The following is a 15808-nucleotide window of genomic DNA, read 5'->3' as shown; positions in this document are numbered from 1 at the left end:
GTTCCTTCATTATTCAAGACACTTATAACCACCATCGTTGGAAGAAGCTGCTTACAGGGACCTCCTATGCTGCAGCTGATGTGCCAAGAAGCTTTCCTATAGTCTCAGAGAAGCAATATTTTACTTGCTAGAATGTTCACTCCCAGGAGGAAGTTGATTCCTGAATAAGGTTTCTATCATTCACAGAATACTGGGATAATATGACTTGCCAGCAAACATTATGAACCTAACTTTTTGCATAGAAGGAAAATTCCCTTAGTGTCATTAGTAATTAATGGTCAACACATATGGAAACAGAAATGTTTCTGACCTTGATCACAGAGATCCCCATCAAATCCCGAGTTGCATTCACAATAGGCCTCTCCTGCATCTGAGATCTGGCACTGACCATGAACACACTCCAAGCTCTTGCATGGGTTACGTAGTTCAACTTCTTGGTTGCACAAGGCTCCTTTGTAACCATCTTGGCACTGGCAACTATAGGAAAGTGCATCAAGAGGCATACAGATTCCATGTTCACACCTGAAGATAAAGTGAGATATAAAGCTAGGTAGATACATGTAATTACACATAAGCCAGTATCTCTTTTCAACTCTTCCCTGCTATCTTGAATCTGAGACAATTAGCTTAGGGATCCATGTATGACATAAATCTTTGAGAAAACACACTCTAAATACATGGTTTTTGCTCACAGCATTGTAATGAGATACCTGATTTGCATGGATGGTTTCAAGCCAAGGTAAGCAATGAACAGTAATATTTATCTACCGTATATATTTGTATCCCACCTTTATTATTTTTACAAATAATTCAAGGCAGCAAACCTATTAAACACACCTTCCTCCTAATTTTTTTCTCACAGCACAGCCCTGTGAGGTGAGTTGGACTGAGACAGAGTGACTGGCCCAAGATCATCCAGCTGGCTTTCATGGCTAAGATGGGACTAGAACTCATGGTCTCCTGCTTTCTAGCCTGGTCCTATAACCATTAGAGCAAACTGGCTCTAATATGCCCTTGTACACTTCACTTAGTGCTAACTACATTTTTTGATCACCTGATTTTCTTTATAAATTCTTCTAATTAAAACCAAATGAAATTAGAAGTTAAAATACCACAAGATAATGGAGCTACCTGTAGCATCTATTCTTTTAAAACTCAGAACCAAAATGTTCCAGGTTTTGTTGGCTGAACTGGTATGTGATGGCTGAAACAAGCACATTTTCTTTTCACACACATAAAATCTATTATTAAAGGCCCCACTGGGAAGATAGAGCATATCCAGGATTCTTTTCTGTCCTGGACATTTTGTGACTGGCCACGTATGTCATAGCAGCTACGAATAGGCACGGTTCCTATGGCAGATGTCCTATGAGTGTTCTCATTGTTCCACATTTGCTCTTCCACATGTGCCCCCCCCAAAAAAAGTTGGAATTCCCCAGATGTAGCAGAAAAGAATTGTAACACTTGTACTTACTTGTGTCCCTGGCAAGGATTGGTAATGGGCTGGTCACAATGGGGCCCAGTCCAGCCTGACTCACAGTAACAAATTGGTCCATGAGCAGTGTTGGGTTGGCAAATGCCATGCATGCAATAGAGCTTGCGGCAAGGTTCACAACCAGGAACAACTCCTGGTTTCATCTGAGTCTTAGTAAAGTCTTGTAATTCATTGTTGATATATAAATTGCGGATACATCCATGGAAGCTGGAACCATTCAAGATTTGCCAAACTCGGAAGGCAGCAGAATTCACATCCACTGGCATGCCTGATGAGAGAGGGCCATAGGAACAACATCAGGCAGGGAAGAAGAAAAGAAGATTAGAGTGCTGGTGAGTAAGAACATGACTGCTGGAAGGAAATAAACTTCGAAAGTCTCAGCCTCCGCTTTTCCCAAACTGATATACTTTAAATATGCTGGGACTGCAATTTCATAAACTTCATAAATTATTTGGAGCACAACAAGTTGGAGAAGGCTGGCCTAGTATATTGTAGAAAAATGTTAAAGCCAGGGATACTTAGGGAATACTGAGCCCAGACAATTATACTATTTTGTTCCACCTGCCAGTGGGCCTCTTATCTCCTTGACTCTCTACATATTGGCCTCTGTTGTGAAAAGGAGAAAGAAAGAATTCCTTCTCTTCCTCCTTCTCCCAATTGATAGTGTATAAATGGTCCAAACTAAGAATTATTAGAACCTCCTAGTCCATATGGTAGCCTCCTTGTAAAAGTGTGGAAGTGTTGGAAAGAACTGATGCTCTCTCTGGTTTCAGCAGGATATTGCTTCCCTGTTCCCCAACAGAGATTGCTGTCCTACCCCCCACATAGAGTGGAGCCTCAGAATTCAGAGTGTGGGCCTTGCCAAAGCTATCCATGGTCATGGGATCACCTCCATCGATAGATAGGTTTACCATCCGCTCAAATGTTACCAGTTCCACTGTATGGAACTGTCCATCATTGATGGTCTCTGCACTGGGAGAAAAGAGAGAGATGGGATGAGAAAGGCTCTTGTACATATCCTATTCACAACATCTTAACATCTACAATCTTGATCACCAACATTCATTCAACACTCTCTTAAGATCACTCTCTGCTTTCTACATCAATGCTTGACATTCGTCGTTGGCCCCCGATCTAAACCTTAGCATCTCCCCTTCACCCCCCAAAATCAGTGTGCAGATTGTAGGGTCATACAGACAAATTTGCTCACATTCTATCAAACTGCCCATAGTTTGAATGAGAAAACAAAGATAGAGCTACCTATAAAGAGCTGAGCTAGGGTAACTGCCTGGATCATAGCTGACACGCACATGGCCATGATAAAGCTCCACCGCCATGTGATCAGTGTCCCCATTATACAAGAGAATCCCATTATCTTCAGCTGTGGAGACCTGCAGAGAACAAGAGAGTGGATGGTGGGGAGGACAGATAGGAAAACCAACATTGTACAGGAAAGTAGATAATGCCTCTTCTTGGAGGGTTGGGGCATAGATTTAAAACTCTTTTACCTGCAGAGTAATATTGGCAGTGGGCCAATTCTGTAAGTCCGTGAATTGTAGGTATGTATCCCTATCCACAAAATTGACACTCAGTAGCTTCTCGCATTTGAGCCCTCCAAAGCCGGGAAGGCACTGGCATAAGGCACGATTGCCTAACTCCACACAGTTGGCATCATTCTGGCACTCCACTCTCTCACAGGGACTGGACTGAAAGGAGCCATGAGGTGGGATCTCACAGAGCTGACCACTAGAATGAAGCAAGCATACAATAGGACATAAGTTTATTGCCAGAATGAGCTATTGAAATTGATATATTCTTGGAAGGAGGCTGTGTTCCCTTATCATTCCAATGTTCTAAATGGGTCCCTCATTTTTGGCATCTCATAAACCACTGTTGACATCACCCAGGTGTATAAATGCAATTAATATTTTCTCATAATTCAAGTAATCATATACTTTGCATCCCAGGAACTCAGATTTGTTGTTCAACTTGCTGTCTGCTATTTCCTTAGTAAATAAAAATATGGTCCAACCAATAGTGGAAGGAGAATGCTGTGACATGCATCTATTTTTGCACACTGCTACTTGAAACAAGTTGGATAAGATTTCAAACAAACATCTACACAGGTGGCTGTCAGCTCTCAAGCTTCCATCCAGGGGGAACCTGTCCATCACCATGCCTGCTCGGCCATGCTTATATACCACTAATGCTGCCACATTGATGTTGCCTGTCTGATGTCAATTGAGCCTGTAGCTGCATGTGGCTCTTCTACTCAGGTGCAACTGCCTACTCTGATGTAACTCTTTTGCTGGGATGCGGTTAACCAGGAAAGAGGCTATGATGACACTGAGTGGGGGTGTGACTGAGGGTGGGGGTCATGGTGATTGGTGATGATGGGTGGGTGTCATCTGGGTGGAGTTGTGGGTGGAGCTGGGTAGGGTAATGGTATATATATATGGGTGATGGTGTTAACTTGGTTAGAACTGAGTTGGATTTGATTACCTTTGTATCATTGTCATTTATTGCTGGTTATCATGTAGTTTCTTAGATAGAGATAAACGTTTTTCACCAAACAAACTGAATCTCTGTTTTTATGCAACGTGAATGCCAGAACGTGACAGTGGCATTGTGATCAACCCGTTGTTGAAAGCACATGAAAGATGCTGCAGGATCTCTGTCTTGCAAGGGTAGTGAAGCCACCCTGGAAACAGCTAATTAATAATAAATCTAGTAGTCACTACTTTTATATGTTTTTGCAAACACTACTTTTGTTACATTTCTTTCTCCTGTCTATATTTCGGCCAATTGGGAAAAGGGCAAACCTTGGCCTTGGGCTTTGCAGAACACTTGGTATTTTTCTAGACATTATGTGAATTCTGACAATATCTCCATCTAACATCCTTACCTGAAACCACCAGTACAAAGGCAGGAATAACCATTCGGTTCATCAAAACACTTGGCATTGTTCTGGCATTGGTGGTCTAGGCAGTCATTGTAGTCCACACTGCAATTATCTCCCACATAGCCAGGCATACATTCACACCTGGAGGCAGGAACAGGAATGAGATCCAGTCACTGAGGTGGCCTGGCTAGTGCTCAAAAGAGCAGCAAGCTGCACCAACCAGGAAATGGCTGAGGCAATGAATATAACTGTGTTTTTTCTAACTCCACTACACATTATTTGGTACACATTCATGTCCTCCACTTGGTTTTAAATCTTTTTCTTCTCCCCAAACTCCACTCTTTCCTTCACTCACTTGGGTCCATCAAGAGAGACTCTACATATGGCATTATGCTGGCAGGGGCTGAGCTCAGGGGAACATACATCCACCGACTGCTCACAATATGTTCCTGTGGGAAAAATACAGTGATAAGGCAGAAGCATAACAAATAGCGTCTCTCCTTGAATTTGCCTCATTTTGCCCCAAAGAAAGGAGGAAAGCCCATATTTTACCCCAATAATTCCTGTTTGCATTATAGCATTAGCGAACAAAAATACATATTCCTGAATTGTTCACCTTTTGGACCTATAAGAAGGAAACATTCAGTCATTCAAAATATCCCTGATCCCTTTTTAGGTTGGCCAATTCAAGTGGTTGACTTGCATTTTTTCCACTGTTTTGTTCCAGAATAGCTATGCAGAATAAGTAAATTCTGTGACATTAAAATAAACAGATGGTGTTTTTTTTCTATTATGCAGAAACCGTTCAACTTCTTGAACTCATACAGAAGGACAAGGAGCTACACATCATACGTAAGTATTTTGACTATTAGGCCAGAAAGTCTCCTCACTCCTTTCCCTTCCTCTTCCAAATGTCAAATTTAGCAAGATACTAGCCAACAGAAAATATCTCCAATGTCTATAGCAATTGTGAAGAATTAATCATGAAGAGGGTGAAGTAGCTTAACTTTTCACTAACTGTTTTCTGCACTTAAGAAAAGCTAAAAACAAACATTTGCCAAAAAAAGGATACATTTAACATTATAATTATCCAACATAATACAGAGAATTTATAAGATGGGATGGATAATAAAATCATATTAGTAGTCTGGACATGGACTTCCCCATTCCTAACACCATATAAGATCACTTTAGATACTGTGACAATCTTGCTCTCTTCAGAAATAAAAGCAGAAGCTCTGCAACTCCCACCCCACCCCCATTATAAGCAGTAATTTACAATTGAAGCCATACCTGTATAGAAGGGTAGGCACAAGCATGTGTGGTTAGTGGATCCATTAACACATGTACCCCCATTCTTGCAACTGTTGTTGCAACTATTTGTCTTCAGATTACATCTTGGACCTTCAAATCCATCCGCACAAGTACATCTATTAATAAAGAAAACAAGAGCTATTTGATACTTTGAAACATTTTCTTTTTTAGGCTTTTCTGGAATTTGTACCCTTATCTAAATTTCAAGAAAGGTGAAAAATAGGGATGTTACTTCTTTTTTGAAACTGGGTTCAGTATCTCCATAACTCTCAAGTGTTTCATCTTATTATCCATCTTATAGACCAAGCATTTTGGCCTCCAACTGCAGGAGCTAGTTGGATCACTCTAGAAGGCCCTGAACTGAGAAGGAGCTAAAGCTGCTTTAAGTACTGGGACAGATGGAATGGCATCCTAGAGTGGTCTTCGATGTTAACCCCCAAAAAGAAAAAGCAGGGCCTTTGGGAAGGACTAGAGAAAAGCAAAAATGGGAGAATCCTGATCCCGAGTTATTTTTTGAGTTAACTTTCTTAAATCTATTTCAATGAAGGGGAAGTTGTAGATAATTATTTTAACTATTTCTTAAGTTTTCAAAGCAACCTCCGTAGCTGTATTTCAGGACTATATGTGGTACTTTTTGAGGCAATCCCATTTGAACCACACGTGTAATAATAGAGATTCATAGAATACACTAATTTATATATGACACACCTGAAAACAGATGCACATTCACGTAAAACAGAGGAGAATATTGTAGATAAAGGAGTGTATATTGCGAGTTGCATAATATGGTGGCATTTGCATTTCTTTTGCATGGACTTTAGAGGAAGAAGCAAAGACAGGAAAAAAAATGGTGACCTTGTCTAACAAAGGCAGGGAGTTGTCAGCTCTGATGCCCTTGATCAAAACATCCATGTCCCTTCTTGCTATCTTTCTACAAAGGGATAATACCGAACGGCATGTGTAGGAAATATCTTTGTTATTCTCAAGGGACATTATGTGCTGGCTTTTAAAGACGCTATGTTGATATGGTGATATGATGAAAAGCCATTTAGCAGTTTAGCAAATTGGATGTACAGATCAGGTAGGGCCCCATTTTTTCTCTGCTACCTGCAGTTTATTTCAAGCTACTAATTATGGTATGTTTCCCAGAAAGCCGCCCACACTGTATTCTGAGGAGGGAGAGTAGGAGGGCACACATCCGAGGTTCAGTGTATCAAAAGAATAAAACAGTTGGCAATCCATTGGGATGCATGTATTCCAGTGGCTTGTCCCCCAAATCCCAAACCATAGTTACAAAAATAAATTGCCTGCAGAATCAGACCATGTACCAAAAACCTCTCCTGTCCTCTAAGTCATGCAGGTATATATGATTAAACACTGAATAAACACTTGCCATACTTTTCAGGGTCTATTTCTGGCTTAAGGGAGAAAATGCAGCTGGATTTATTTTAGTTTGACATCTGGCAATTTTGTAATAGGTTTCTGCCCGGGTTCTTGGCAGATATTGCAACTAACCAAGATTCCCCCCCCCCACCGCCCATTTTAGGGCGGAGACTCCGAAATCTTGAACTGCCACTCACTTAAAGCTGGCTCCATCTCCTTCTTGAGACAAGCAGGTCCCACCATTCTCACAGGGTCTCTCAGAGCAGCCATCAACAGATAGGTGACAGTGTTTGCCCTGGGATAAGGAAATAAAATGAAACCATCCCACTTTAAATCAGGGGCCTCCAACTTTGGCAACATTAAGACTTGTGGGCTTCAACCCTCAGAGGATCTCTGGGAGTTGAAGTCCACAAGTCTTAACGTTGCCAAGGTTGGAGGCCCTTGCTTTAAATAGAAAATTTCTGGCCAATACAAGTTTTGAAAACCAATTACTTGCTCATCAGCCATCTATGTATAGCAGTGTTTCTCAACCTTGGTGACTTTAAGTCCTGTGGACTTCAACTCCCAGAGACCCCCAGCCTTGGGGATTCTGGGAGTTGAAGTCCACAGGACTTAAAGTCACCAAGGTTGAGAAACACTGATGTATAGTGAAACAAGACTAACTTGTTACATATAAATTTTCCTGACTTTTGTTACCAGAAATAGCTCTCCCCATTTCTTTTTTTTCTCCTCCTCAGTATCAAAGGAGCAATTGGTTGTGTTCACAGAACGTATTTAACTTCACTACCGAACTGACTCACTTTCTGGGTTTGTACAATACAGGTAAGGCCTCGACCTACAACCACAATTGACCCCCAAATTGTTAAGTGAAATTTGCCCCATTTTGCAATCTTTATTGCCCCAGTTGTTAAGTGAGTCACTGCCATTGTTGGTAGCATGGCTTTTGAGTGAATCTGGTTTCCTTATTGCCTTTTCTTGTTGGGTCATAAAAGATTATACATACCCTGGAATACCCTAACCGTCATAAATATGAGTCAGTTGCCAAGATCTGAATTCTGATCACATGAATATGGGGCATGCTGCAACAGCTGTAGCAGAGGTGGGTTGCTGCCGGTTCGACCCAGTTCGGCCAAACTGGTAGTGGAATTCAGGCCTGGATCGTGAAACTGGCAGCAACCCTGGCCTCCCACATCCCCGAACCGGTTCCCTCGCCGCTGCTCGGCCGCCGCTATTTTGGATTTTAGTGACTACACCTGAATGGTTCACTGTAAATTGTTCTGAGCATGCGCAAAGACATTGAATTATTTTTAAGTCAATGTGTCCGTGTGTTGAGAACCGGTACTAAAACCAGCAGCAATCCACCCCTGAGCTGTAGGTCTGAAAAATGATCATAAGTCACCCCTTTCAGTGCTGTTGTAACTTCAAACAGTCCCCAAACAAACTGCTGTAAATCGAGGACTATCTACACTGAAACATAAAACAATCCAGAGTATTGCACAACATTCAAAGCCACAAAAAGGCAAACCTCAGCATTTTGTATGAATGGATTTATATCTTTCATTAACTTGTGACAACATAGCATTTCCCATGTAGACGTTTACCACCCTGCCTTTCACTCTACTTACCTTATAACCACTGGGACAGACACAGTGATAGGAGCCCAGAGGATCTCTTTGACAACTGCCCCTGTTTTGGCAGGGATTGGAGATACAGGGGTTACACTTGGCCTGGATGGTGGGTAGGGGAGGCCCTACATAGACAGAAAAATACATTGCATGAATAAGATTAAGGAAATATACCTGAAATAACTAAAGACACATTTCTTATATCTGATTGTAAAGATTGGGTGCTTCCTGATCAGAATCTCTTCCAAGGAATTGCCCTTTTCCCATCAGCTGAAACCATGGGGCTCTCTGACAAATTTGTGATTTGTGCATATATATATATACCAGTGGTGGGTTGCTAACCGGTTTACTACCAGTTCGCTTGTGGTCCGGGTGGGTGGGTGGAGCCTCCCGGCATCACCACTACTGGTTCGGCCGAACCGAGCCAAACCAGGAGCAACCTATCTCTGATATATACATTAAAAAATGGATAATAGCTTAAAAGAACACCCATTCACCTATTCCTAGGCATAATACTGAGCCCTAATGTTAAAATAGCCTTTTTTTTAAAGTAATCTTTATTGGTTATACAATTTTTTAAAAGAGTAAAACATACAAATAGAAATACAATTTTAAACATACAACCCCCCCTCACCTCCCCACAGTGACAGTCATTCACAGCCCAACTTTTTTTTCCTTCCTCATTGTTTAGTCTCTAAGCCGCATCTTCTCATTACAAAATTCAGGGATCTATTACAATACCCATGTTCACTTTTAGTTCCCATTGTTAACAACTGCTATTTGACTTTCCCCATTTTAAGTCCCTGCTGTTCTCCTTGTCGCCCACATATACCATAGGTTCCAGCTAAGATAATGTTCCGTTTCTCCTTTGTCCCTCAGCCAACTCGTCATTCTGTCCATTTCTGCACATTCATAGATCTTTTTAATTATAGCATCTTCCGACGGTATGGTAGTAGATTTCCAAAATTGTGCATAAGTTATTCTTGCAGCCACAATTATATGTAGGCTCAAACGCCATATTGATTTACTCATGTTTTCTGGTTTTATGCTTAATAAAAAATTCTCGGGTTTCCATTCCATGCTTGCCCCAGTAACCTCTTTAAGCCATTTTTGAATCCTTCTCCAGTATTTCGTGGCCTCAGTACAAGACCACCAAATATGGTAGAATGTGCCATCCCTTCTTCCGCATTTCCAACAGAGTGGAGATAACCCAGGAAACATTTTGGCTAACCTCGTTGGGGGGAAGTGCCATCTAAAAACCATCTTGTATATGTTTTCTTTAAATGCTGTAGATATTGTAAGTTTAATAGTCTTACTCCATAGATCCCACCATTTGCCCATTTCATCTCATAGCCAAAGTTAAAATTAATAGTCTTAATTTTCTGCAAAAGCAAGCAGGGTCCCCCCCCTCCCAATTTCTTTCACAGGAAAAAGTAAAAAAAAAACTTTTAAAAGAATTCTACAGTGGTGTGACATACACAGAGGAAAGGGCTCAGACTCAAGGCCTGTTATGAGGCTAATTAGGGATTCTGGAAATTAGAATCTCATTATATCAATAAGGCACCAGGTTTGATGTAGCTAATGTTATTATGCCTGTGCCCATCCTTTAGACCAGGAGTGTCAAACTGGCGGTCCCTGGGCCAGTTGTGTCACGTGCAGGCCACGCCCACCCCAGCTCTGTGAAGGGGGAAAACATTGTAAAATATCACATGACGGCAGCATGAGGCAACGAGTTTGACACCCGTGCTTTAGGTCTTTCATCAGAATCTGTCTTTCATAATCTTCAGAACCGTGGAACTGTATATAGTGATTCTCGATTTACAACCACAATAGGGACCGGAAAATTTGTTGTTAAGTGTGCAGTCATTAAGTGAAGCATCACATGACCGTACCTGATTATATTACGTCTTTTGCATGGTTCTTAAGTGAGACACCATGTAATTACGACATGCAACCTGCCAACTTCGGCAATGACATAGCTTGTCAGAAGCCATCTGAGATGCTTGCAAATGGCAATCATGTGACTGTGTGGCTGCTGTGCCAGTTTTAAGTGCAAAGACAGGTCAGAAGTCATTTTTTCAGTGTCGTCATAATTTTGAACCATTGCCAAATAAATGGGCGTATGTGGGGGATTCCTTGAAGGCTATTGGGTTCGTTTTATTGGCTTCTCTGGCAAGAATCTACTTCCTGCATTGCATCTTCATCACATCTGTGTGCATATTAATAAATTCCATGACTCACTTTTCCCCCATATGCCCAATATTAACTTCAACAGTCTTAGATTTGTAACATTCATGCCACAGGCAACTCAGCTGGCCAGAACAAACTGTAGTTCACATAGCCAAAATCTCTTTAGTGATAGGCAGTGCTGTTCTTCAGACTTTTCAGAAGTAGTTCTTCCTACTAATTTTTCTGAAAATACTTAGGGAGCCCTTTTATTTCCCTTGTTGCTTCTGTAGCTTACCCTGGCATTCAAATTTCTTAGCTGGAGTTGTGAGTAGAAGTTTGCCTTCCATATCCGCAGGACCAGCACAACGGGCAATGCCAGGTTCTTTGTAGCCAGTTTTGACCCAGCTTGAGAGCCAGCGTATGTGGCAATCACAATGCAGGGGGTTGGCGCCAATTGCTCTGCACAGCGGAAAGAATAATGAAATCTAAATAATTATTCAAAGTACAAGATCTCTTCCTTTTACCTGGTCACTCTACAGAAATGCCTCTAGAGGTCCTAGAACTAATTAATATCATGGTTTTTTTTACTTCCATTTGTTTTTAAATGCAACGTTGTTGCATTTTGAAGAGCCTCTATTTTCAGCTTTTTATTTGTTGTCTTAATACTTGATGCTAAATCTGCTAAATGACTCAAATGAAATGCAGCGTGCTCATATCATTCCTACTCTGAGGTTACAGATACTATGCAATGAATGTAAATTGTGTGTGTGTGTGTGTAGAATTTTCCAAAGATGGTGTTCATAAGCATGTCTAAAAAGATATATACATTCTTAGAGCTGAGCCAGGAAAAGTATCCTAGCCAATTACCAGAAAAAAACCCTATGAACTCATGAACTCCACACACTAAGTTCTAATTTATAAATCGCAGTTTGCTAAGTCATGTGTTAACCCAGCCTCGGTCTAGAAGTCTTTGTCTTTTATTCTTCTGCATTGCAGCAGAAGACTTCACACACGTTCCAATTTCTTGGGAGGAAAGTCAGATGGTTCAAGAGCTAATTTTCCTTGTAAGCACACAATGGAGTATTAAGTATTAAGTTAAGCTGCTAACTTATGTCAGATGCCAGAAGGAACTTCCAACACATTTCAGCAAGCCGCAATGCATCGATTCTTATCACTACAGAACTAGCAAGAACACTGCTACCTACAAAATTTCTGGAAGTACTTTGTCCAGGGCAGTTATTACCTAAGACATGTGCTAAGCATCTTTGCACAGCTGAACAAACAAAAGTAAACAAATGGTGTTTTCTTCTTTGTGTCACCAAGCACCATCCTACAAAAAATGCTAAAAAAACCTATTTGGAATAAAAGAAACAAATGCTTACATTAATGATACAGATACTCACAGATGAGAGAGGGAGGTAACATCAGCAAAGATACCTTCAGGGAGCGTGGAGATATCATTTCCATGAAGAGACCTGAATGCAAATACAGACAATTGTTCTTATGCTCAAACAAGAGTCCAATTACGGAGAGGAAGAAAAAGAATCATAATTTTTCATGTGATTTCCCATTGTCTACTATCGTTAGACGATTACATTTGGAGCAATTAGTCTTTGTAAAAGTAATGAGATGTTAGGAATTCAGGATTCCTAACCACATGAGCCGTGGTGGTGCAGTGGTTAGAATGCAATATTGCAGGCTGGTTCTGTTCACTGCCAGGAGTTCGATTTTGACCGGCTCAAGTTGATTCAGCCTTCCATGCTTTTGAGGTCAGTAAAATAAGGACACACATAGTTGTGGGCAATGTGCTAACTCTGTAAACCTCAAGGAAAAAAAGAAAGAAGAGAGGGAGGGAGGAGGAGGAGGAGGAGAATAGGATTATCTTCTCCTCTCCTCTCCTCTTCTTCTTCTACAACCAGGTCCATCCTCCACCAGCTCCCTTATCAGAGGAAGACCAACCCTGCTACAGCAAGTGGTCTCTCAGGTCGAATTATCCCCACATGGGATTCCCATTCATTCAGTTCCCACAGTGTCCTGCTCACTGGCCTCAGATATCCCAGCTGTGACCAGCTCTGCCACTCCAGCTGGCAGTTGCTCAGTCCAAAGCCCTCCCTCATTCCAATTGCAACCTCACCATGTCTCACACAAGTCTCCCAATGCCATTACTTGCCATTTCTCCTTGGGCATTTGCTTCTTGCTGCTACTCTCACTTCCTGCAAAAGCCCCAAATTGCTAACTACTTCCCCAGCTTCTTTTAACACGCTGCTTGGGATTTTAATCAAGGTGCATGACCCATTTTTCCTATGCTCAATGTCCTTTTAGGGACTGTTCAAAGGAAAGAGGAGCCTATCCTTCTTTCGTTCTGTTAATTGTATTTAATTTATAGTTAAAGCTTGCCATGTTCTTTCATAATTTTTAGATACCTCTGAGCTTTGATATCACCCTGATTATTTTCCCATGACCCTCAGTCAGTCATATTCCAAGAGAGGTTTGTGTCTCTGGCATGGAATGGCCTCTAGTTGTACCTGGAAGATGGGCCCACATTATCTTTAATCCAAGAATGTTAGGCCACTTTTACCTAGGCTAAGGCAACATTGGAGTCGCCTGCCCATTTACTGAAACCTGGAGATCACATCCACCATCCATGAATCTCAGAGAAAATAACTACCCAGAGCCAGTTCTTTCCAGGTACTAACAGCCCCTCCCCACTCCCTATAACAACTCTTAGGACCATAAAGTATGAAATGTGAAGGGTGTACACAACCCTCACTGGGAAAATGATCAAGCCAATGTAGGTGAAAATAAGATGTATATCCTTCATTCCTCTCCTCTGAATGACACTTTCTGCATTGAATTCAGAGCCTCTGACACGTCCCAAGGCTGCCAAGATTTTTTCTCAAGAATTCTGTCTCATTTTGCACAGTACAAATAGGTGTATTAGATTACTAGCTTAATTGATGGGCTTGCCTCCTAGCTAGGGTGTTGTTGGGATACCATTCTGCCCTCTTGATCCTTGGAGAATTCATGTATTGCTTTGTTTTACTGCAATCGGTAATGGAGCTATGTCTGTTTATACCACTAGGATGTTAGTACTGACTTTACACATATGCACACCTAGACTCCTTATTTGCAGAAAGCACATATACGAAGCATTACCCCAAGATGGAAGGAGAATTGTGAGTTTGTGTTACTTATTCCTGTATGACCCTAGCTGAGAGCTAATTTCTGGATATATCCTCAATGTGGGAAATTTCTTTAAATGATACCTGCTCTGAAAACTCATAATATTGAGTTTCTATTAAGAAGAAATGTAAACTTGGCCTTGAGAATGGAGAAATAATGACTAAACCACTAAGGAACTTTCAGAAAAGTCCTGAGAAAATAGGAGAGCATAAATAACCCCACTCTCAAAATAGCAATAGCAATAGCAGTAGACTTATATACCGCTTCATAGGCCTTTCAGGCCTCTCTAAGCGGTTTACAGAGAGTCAGCATATTGCCCCCAACAATCTGGGTCCTCATTTTACCCACCTCGGAAGGATGGAAGGCTGAGTCAACCCTGAGCCGGTGAGATTTGAACCGCTGACCTGCTGATCTAGCAGTAGCCTGCAGTGCTGCATTTAACCACTGCGCCACCTTGGCTAGCTGCAATAGCTGCACTTGATCTTGTTTGTGTAAGATGGGGCACAGAGAAACCAAGAGGCTTTCAAGATTCTGCTATTTTACCCTATTACAGTATTATACAAATTGCTGGAATATCTTCTGTGCTCAATTAATTGATCTTGTCTTCTTAAAGGTCTGAAAAATATTTTGAAAGCCTTTCTCTCTCATCAGAAAGACAGATGCTTAACAAGACCCCTGAAAAAAAATTGAGTTCACATGGCAAATAACAGCAGATATTAGTCCTGTTGTTTTTTTGCTGATGCAGAAATACAATTTCCTGCACAAAGACTTTGGCATAACAACTAACTTCATAGATGAAACTGCAGTGTGTTAGTTTGTGTTTCCCATGTAGTCATTACAGAACCTTTGTTAGACAGAATGGGACAACTCTGAATGGTCAGCTTGATGTGGCCAACTCACCAGCAGCAGTTTGCCACCACCAATTCACTGCAGGACAACTCCACACGGCCAACTTGCTGTGGGGACAATTCACCATGGCTGGCCAGAATGAGAACAAGTTGGTGGTCAGAGTGCAGAATGGCAGTGGTGGCTGGAGGCTTCCAATTTCTCTCTCTCTCTCTCTCTCTCTCACACACACACACACACACACACCTCACCGTCACCACCACTGCCACCAAACCCAACGGTCTGTCCCAAAGAGGACGGGGACAGGGGTGATAGGAATGTGATGGCAACTGGGCGGGTCCAATTTTCACATACACCCCTCTTCCCTGCTGCTGCAACCATGCTGAATTCCTGGCCAATGAGACCAGGGATAGCAGTGACTGTGGCCAAGACAGGCCAGGGTGTGTGTGTGAAAATGGTTCACCTCTGTTGTTGTCCTATGGTGACTTGGCAGTGGTGAATTGGCAGAGGTGACTTGGTGATGGTGAGCTGACAGCGGTGAGCTGGCTGCACCAAGCTGGCTCTGCTGAGTTGTACTAAAGCCCTTTTAGTTGAGACAATTGAAGGACAATTTCTTTTAGGTGTAGCATTCTCAAATTGAAAATAAGTTATAATACAGAATTTTTGCAACTCTATATCATATTTTCCTTACACGATCCTATACTCAGAATAGATCGGCTATAATTCAAAATCCAACTCTCCATTAGATGCAGGAAGCAATTTCTCCCCTCTCTCACAAGCATCAACAGTCCCATTTACAAACATGCTACTCTTTTTCCTTCTCTTCCTCCTATGCCAGCCTGAATTGCCTCCCTTGCCAGGAAAGTACCTGCTTTTCTTGTTTTTTGGGGG

The 15808-nt window shown here is 41.6% G+C and overlaps 1 protein-coding gene and 1 long non-coding RNA gene across 3 annotated transcripts in view; one reads left to right on the top strand and one right to left on the bottom strand.

The window, feature by feature from the left end:
* SLIT1 (slit guidance ligand 1) overlaps positions 1-15808 on the bottom strand; it is a 144452-nt gene that overhangs the window by 2584 nt on the left and 126060 nt on the right. The window contains exons 25-36 of one of the 2 annotated variants that reach the window (XM_014071123.2): positions 12292-12363; positions 11184-11347; positions 8720-8844; positions 7292-7389; positions 5691-5827; positions 4753-4846; positions 4401-4538; positions 3004-3241; positions 2756-2886; positions 2313-2467; positions 1475-1763; positions 311-522 (exon numbers count right to left, since the gene is read on the bottom strand). In XM_014071123.2, coding sequence (XP_013926598.2) covers positions 311-522; positions 1475-1763; positions 2313-2467; positions 2756-2886; positions 3004-3241; positions 4401-4538; positions 4753-4846; positions 5691-5827; positions 7292-7389; positions 8720-8844; positions 11184-11347; positions 12292-12363 — 1853 coding nt within the window. The remainder of the gene's footprint in view (positions 1-310; positions 523-1474; positions 1764-2312; positions 2468-2755; positions 2887-3003; positions 3242-4400; positions 4539-4752; positions 4847-5690; positions 5828-7291; positions 7390-8719; positions 8845-11183; positions 11348-12291; positions 12364-15808) is intronic. The other variant, XM_014071125.2, reaches the window with a different exon arrangement.
* The window catches only part of LOC106552767 (uncharacterized), a 43689-nt gene continuing 32687 nt past the window's right edge, over positions 4807-15808 (top strand). Inside the window, exons 1-2 of the long non-coding RNA XR_015698045.1 lie at positions 4807-5249; positions 7832-7916. This is a non-coding gene — a long non-coding RNA (uncharacterized LOC106552767). The remainder of the gene's footprint in view (positions 5250-7831; positions 7917-15808) is intronic.

This window comes from Thamnophis sirtalis, unplaced genomic scaffold, assembly GCF_051295495.1.
Source record: "Thamnophis sirtalis isolate CommonGarterSnake01/CBP01778 unplaced genomic scaffold, rThaSir2_p1.2 scaffold_11, whole genome shotgun sequence".
Taxonomy (NCBI): Eukaryota; Metazoa; Chordata; class Lepidosauria; order Squamata; family Natricidae; genus Thamnophis; species Thamnophis sirtalis.
This window is presented reverse-complemented; position numbering and strand designations above follow the sequence as displayed.